The 6,385-nt window shown below is 37.1% G+C and overlaps 1 protein-coding gene across 1 annotated transcript; it reads right to left on the bottom strand.

Annotated features, from left to right (window-relative positions):
• Positions 1-679: 679 nt before the first annotated feature.
• LOC129567458 (protein HIRA homolog) lies at positions 680-5,161 on the bottom strand. The gene is made up of 15 exons (XM_055444338.1): positions 4,954-5,161; positions 4,470-4,823; positions 4,223-4,377; positions 3,929-4,112; positions 3,775-3,860; positions 3,388-3,669; positions 2,935-3,293; positions 2,486-2,707; positions 2,214-2,400; positions 1,837-2,073; positions 1,541-1,767; positions 1,317-1,466; positions 1,155-1,248; positions 944-1,084; positions 680-876 (listed from the first exon to the last, which is right to left on the bottom strand). Exons 1-15 carry the CDS (start codon positions 4,988-4,990, stop codon positions 763-765), a joined length of 2,829 nt encoding a protein of 942 aa, XP_055300313.1. The 5' UTR covers positions 4,991-5,161; the 3' UTR covers positions 680-762.
• Positions 5,162-6,385: the final 1,224 nt, after the last annotated feature.

The following is a 6,385-nucleotide window of genomic DNA, read 5'->3' as shown; positions in this document are numbered from 1 at the left end:
TTAAATTTTTATTCATTTGCCACACAATTATATCTGTAATTCAAACACGTCAAATGTTAATGTCTATATTTAGAAAGAAAAAAACAATACAAAATCAAAATTGCCCAACACCGACATATTTGAAGAAGAACAAGTATGACAAAAACAATACAAATACACAAATTGCTATGATTTATTGAATAGTTATATCATTTATATCGCATATATACAGATTTTATCGTAGCCTTCCTTAAATAAAATACTTGAGATTTTAGTTTTGAGTGTGAAGCACGGTGTGGTCGGTTTCAACATAGATATTTTCAAAATGAATTCTTTTTTATAGCTGTGAATGCTTGAGAGCATAATTTCTTAGTTTTTGGACATTTTGTAGAAAGACACTTGCCATGAAATCAGCCGTTGGCCACCACAGTACCAACATATGCACACGTCCCTTAGATTCGATAGAATCTCTCTTATAAGAGGGTTCATCTTGCGAAAGGGAAGTAAAACCAAAATACACAATCTGTGCACATGCCACGATACTATATCCGTGACTCCACTTAAAGCCGAGCTCTTGAGTTTCTTCTTTTCAATTATTATTATTTTCTTACGCATTTTAAGTACATGTGGACTAATCTTTTGAGATATTTATCTCGCTATGAATTGTATATACACATACACAAAATACGTCAAACAACAATTATTATCTGTATCCACCATTTAATAGAGCGAAAATATTACATCAAATAAATTATCAAAAAGAAAAACAATGTGTATTTTATTTCAAATATTTAAGTCTTTCAATTGCTGTGAGTATTCGATGTAGATGCGTTGCCACCGTGGAATTTGTTTCAAATGATCCAACACGCAACTCAACAACTTGTGCTTCTCGATTCCCTGCAAAGAGGTAAAAATGTGTGGTTTTAGTAGGGAACACGTGGAAGTCTGTATTGTCTCAACTAACCAAAATCTTTTCTTTTATCGGTTCATCTTCGTCGACCACCATCAAACTGTTCGGTGTACCCAGTAAGTCATCCAAATGAGATCGGATTCGTTTCTCATCGCCATGCATTGACAGGTGGACACCAAGCACCGAATACCAATGCTGAAAAAGTCATTAAAATTCATTTATTCGTTAGAAACTCAACCAGATTTTGGGAAATACTCTGAAATACCTCTAATTCCATGGGCGATTGAATCGCTTTTGAAGTTTCAATTTGATTTTCAATGAATGAGAGTCGGGCTGTGTGTTTCCATGAAGTGTTTATCCTGAAATGGATGAAATATTATAAAATGAAATTTCTTTCCCTTCATTATTATTCAAATTTTCTACTCACGAATCTTGTAAATTCGGCAAATTTGGTTGCTGCAATTGTGTTGTTGACTGAATCAATCCAAGCGGATACTTTTTCATTGTCTTATACGGATTGTGCGGTAGTGTTGATATTCCAAGTCGAATGATTGGGTCGCGACTGTTCAATGTGATCCTAATCAAAGAAACAAATCAATTAGAGCTCATTCGACTGCGGAAAAAAGTTTGTTGCTTTTCCAGTATATTTACCAGCTTTCAAGATTCTTGCTGTATGAGTATGCACAACCATTGGATAACATGATGTAAAGAATTCCCGCTTCCGTCACGTGGAAGTAGGAAACTACTGGTTTCAATGTCGATGTGCTCGGGAATAGATCATGGCAAGTAGCTGTTATGTAAATGGAACCTTCATTGAGATTCCATACACGAATTTGACCACATTCGGTGACAACACCACCTAAATCACTATTTATGCTCTGTAAACAACAATAAAAATCGCAATTTATTTTGGATTTCTTTTGGTTTTTGGCCAATTTTCAACTTACGAAAACGCATTGAATCACTGGGCTGGGCATTTGCAGTATTGGCAAGACCGCAATTCCATTCTGAATTTCCAAAAATCGGATGGTACTGTCCTTACTGCATATGAGCACATATTTGGCACAAAGACAGAAGTTTACCACCGGTGATCCAATGTACGTTTCCCAGGTCGGTTTATTCAACACAAATCCAATCACTTTGCAAATCGGTCCAGCTGACGTCGATGTGAAGCTATTTTGAATCTGAAAATCGAGAATTTTTTGTCAAATTTTCCAATTGAACCAATTTTTCAAACAAAAATCAATTTTTCCTGAAATTTCTCGCTAAATATTGAGAAAAAATCACTGCAGACAGTGTTGATTAAATGAAATTCAGTTCTTACCTTGACTTGAAATTCGTTGTAGACTTTGAGTTCAATTTTGGTGTATGGTACTGATTTGCCGGCACTGACATTTTTTATGATTGTTCGTCGTAGTGCTGGTTCATCAATATCGCCCGATTCCTTCACAGGCACTGTTGTGATTGTGGCTCTAGCCGGTGGAACCTTTGTAAGACGATTGTCGAGTTGGCTGCAATCAAAGCATGCACATTGTTTAGCACAATTTTTGGTGAAACAAATTTGAGGTTAGGAATTTTCAGTTCATAAGGACTCACGCAGTATTTATTCTGATCGGTGGAGATTTCTGAACGGAAGCTTCATTGGATATCGCAATTGTGTTTGTGCTTGTGTCTGCTACGCTGCTATCTATAATGGCCGAATCAAAGACAACGCTTCCCTTTGACATTTGCTCGTTCATTTTCTTCTCAAGTGCTGCTGTGTTCGATATATTTCCCGCTGAACCAACAACCGATGTGGCTTCTTTGGCCAATTCATTGCTAAAACACAAGATCGTCATTATGATTTTTTTATAACACACACTAAATTCACTAAATCACTCCAAATACAAAATTTCGAGAATACTTTATGAGTGAGGTAAATATTCGGCTTTGTACGAGCAACAAGAATGATCATTCCTTGAAAGATGAATGTGATGCAAAAAAAAGAGCGGTTGTTTTGACACATAAATAAACGCAGCTGTCATTGCAACTGACATTTGTCTTACCTGTCTTGTTCAACGGAGATGGGTACAAACATTGGTGTGATGCGACGTTTACCATCGGCACGACGGGTTTCGATTTGTTTCTCGATTGCTTTGACCGGTGTGGTATTCTGTGGAATGGCTGGTTTTGTTGATATCGGCACCGAATCCATTTCAATGTCACCGAATTGTGGCGTACTCTTGTTATTTGGTACATTATTGTTGGTGATGTTATTGTTATTTAATACGTTTGCTTCTGCAGACTTATTGCTCTCTTCAACATTTAATAGCTCGGAGTATTCCGGTACAATGCCTTTATCCATGCTCGATTCGCTCAGATTGAGATCAATGCACTTGCCGTATTCACGCTGGAATACGGAGTTCTGTGAAGTAAATTTGTGATGAGTTAAAAAAAAATCGTTTCAGTTGTTGCATTTTTTATGAGAATTAGAACTCAAATTCAGTGCAACCAATTACCTTGTCTTCTGCCGAGAGTGATTTTCCGATTTCATCTTCTGATAGCAACAAAGCAGCGATGGTGCCATCCGTGCTACATGCCAATAGAATGGTTTGATCTTTGATTTGACCCCATGACAAATCCAAAATACTATCACTGAACAAGTCTTTTACCACGGCCAACGGTCGTTTGTAGGTTGTACACCAAATCGAAACAGATCTATCACGCGAACCAATGGCCAAACAGCAATATTGCATCTTCTTTGATGAATCTTTGCGTTGCAGGATTGACTGGTTAAAACGCTACAAATTGACGAGTTTTGATGCATGAGTATTTGATTTTCCTGGATTATTCGATGAATATATGCGCAAATTCTATTGAGATTCAATTTTTGACCGAAAACCTACCACACAGTTCACTGCTTTTCGATGACCCACGAAATCTTTGTCGCATTTCCAACCGTTTCGTTCAATTATTTGTGCCGTTGGACCACCTTGAGTAATGATGGTAAAATTGATTGAAATTGTATGGATAATTCCAATTGGTATTAAAAAGGCCTACCTCCATTCATTGCGTGTGCTGACACCAAGTATAAACCATCTGGTGACCAGGATAATCGTAGAACATGTGTTGTGCCGCCACATTCTTCGAATGGCTCGCTGATTACCTTTTGACAGCCCCAATCTTTTGTTCGCCACACTCGAACTGTCCGATCGTCACTTTGTGATGCCAAAAATGCGCCAACCTTCGGGAAAAAATGATGAAATTTATTGGAAAAAAAAAATGGACAATCTCAATATATTTTCTCTCTTTATTTCTTTGACAAAATGCTTCGGTAAAAATCTTCTCATTTACCGGGTCCCATGCAACTCCTTTAACTAGTCCGCTGTGACCTTTAAGCGTTGTGATTGTCTGCAGATTATTCATACACCAAACAATAATAGTATTATCAACACTGCTGCTAGCTAAGTATCGATCCTGTGGAGACCATGCAACATCAAGAATGTCACCTAATTGAAAGCAAAAACCGCATTTATTCTACTTATTTCCTTTCCTCACACTGAATTCAGATTGAGATTGTGAATGGATTGATTGTTTTTACCTGAATGTCCACGAAGTATTGTTTGACAGCGCCAATTTTCGACACTCTTTGATATACCTGAGCTGCCAAACACTGTGGATGGTCCGATGCCGCGTTTCCAAAGCATGATAATTTTATCATCGCCAGCTGATGCGAGTGTCAATCCGTTGCCAGACCATCGAACCGAATTGACACACGCCAAATGATTGTCCATTTGACAGAGTTTCTGTGTAATGCCACTGGATTTTTCTGCAGTTTCATCGATAACCGGCAATAAATTCCAAATCACAACCTGTCCAGTTCCATCGCTACCTTGTCCACCGGTGGTGAATCTCGTTCCATCCGGGTGTATGTCAATGGAAAATATCGGATTCCCTAATATTTGCCAACAAAGACATTGAATTACGTGCATAAAGTAATGGATTGGGCAGACACTGTCATTTGCCGGTTGCCAATGTGCAAATTTTCGTACAATTTTTTTGCATTCGATTCAATGTTTACTTACCATCGTGATTGACAAATTCCGGTTTGACCAATCTCATGATGTCTGAATGAATTCTACGTGAAAACAATTGATAACAATGTAGAGTGTTTTTCTCCGCAATAATTCACGATTCGATCGACATGGATTCACATTTGTTCGAGTCTGTATGCAGCTTTGACAGCGGTACAAAGGCAAACAAACATCACAAACAAATAGTGGGAAATGTTTCATATGTCAAATGGGAATTAAGTGTTGCCAAACGCACACCGGCGATCAGCATGAAGTTGGCTGCATGAACATGAATTGCGTTTTGAATGTGATTTATAGCGACGAAAAGATGTTGAGTGGATTTGTGAGTTTGATTTTTCTATTTTTATTGAAAAGGTAAAAAAAATGATTAGAAAAAATCAGTCAGAGAATTATAGAACGATTATACGGTAAATGAACCGCTATTCCATGAATACTCCATATATAATTATTTTCAAATCCGAATCATATTAAAACTTATTCATACCGCCGATTTGATATGCAACTCAATTAAATCCTAAATTTATTAGCTTCTCCCACTCGATGAACTTTTAAATAAAAAAAAAACTAACCGTACGACGTTCGCCAAAGAACATTGACTAGAACGATAGAGATCTAGATTAGCTCTAACTGACTATCAACATAAGCATGTGTCTAGACTTGGTACCAAATAAATAAATTACGTTCTAATAGCCTCAAGTGAGTGACAATCGATAAGGATCCGTTTAAGCAACCACATGCATTATGCGGTTTAATCTGATATTGTGACATTAATGAGATATAATTTGGAGTATATGACTATGAGGCAAAAAGGTGTAAATTGATAAATCAAGCAAATATGACATGTTTTTCGACTGAAAATTGCGCAAAAACTCTCCATAATTCCCCCATTAAATGCTTGTATTCGAATTTGGATGTTTATCAAATCTATGTTAGCAGCGCAACAACTTCAACTTTGTTGAGTGCGTTCCACATTTGAAATCTTGATATTGAAACCAGATTCAAAGGCACCATGTATTTTACCATACCATACGCAGCATGACCGAAAATACAATTTCAAAATTTCTCATGGATTCGACGAAAATGAAACGATTTGGCGAGTTCCAGGCGATTTTCTTGTCAATTGGGTAGTTTCGATACGAGTTTTTAATTAAATTTTCCATGTACGGTAAACATTTTACCGCCTCCGTGATTTAATTAGAATAGAGTCTTTAATTAATGGTCTCGATTTGGCGAAACCATTTTCCTCTTCAAAACCGCAACCAAACCGTAAAATGTTGCACTTTATCGAAATATTCGATCGCCACACATTTATGGCGATGTAAAATATTTGCTCGATCAGAATTGCAATTTTTGCCAGCAATTTCATCACGCGACTGCTGACCCTTGAAAGTCAACTTAAAAATTATTGACAGTTATTAACGAT

This window comes from Sitodiplosis mosellana, unplaced genomic scaffold (assembly GCF_009176505.1).
Source record: "Sitodiplosis mosellana isolate CC-2019 unplaced genomic scaffold, AAFC_SMos_1.0 Smas_scaffold_11, whole genome shotgun sequence".
NCBI lineage: Eukaryota > Metazoa > Arthropoda > Insecta > Diptera > Cecidomyiidae > Sitodiplosis > Sitodiplosis mosellana.
The sequence above is the reverse complement of the archived record's forward strand: the minus strand, read 5'-3'. Positions and strand labels throughout refer to the sequence as shown.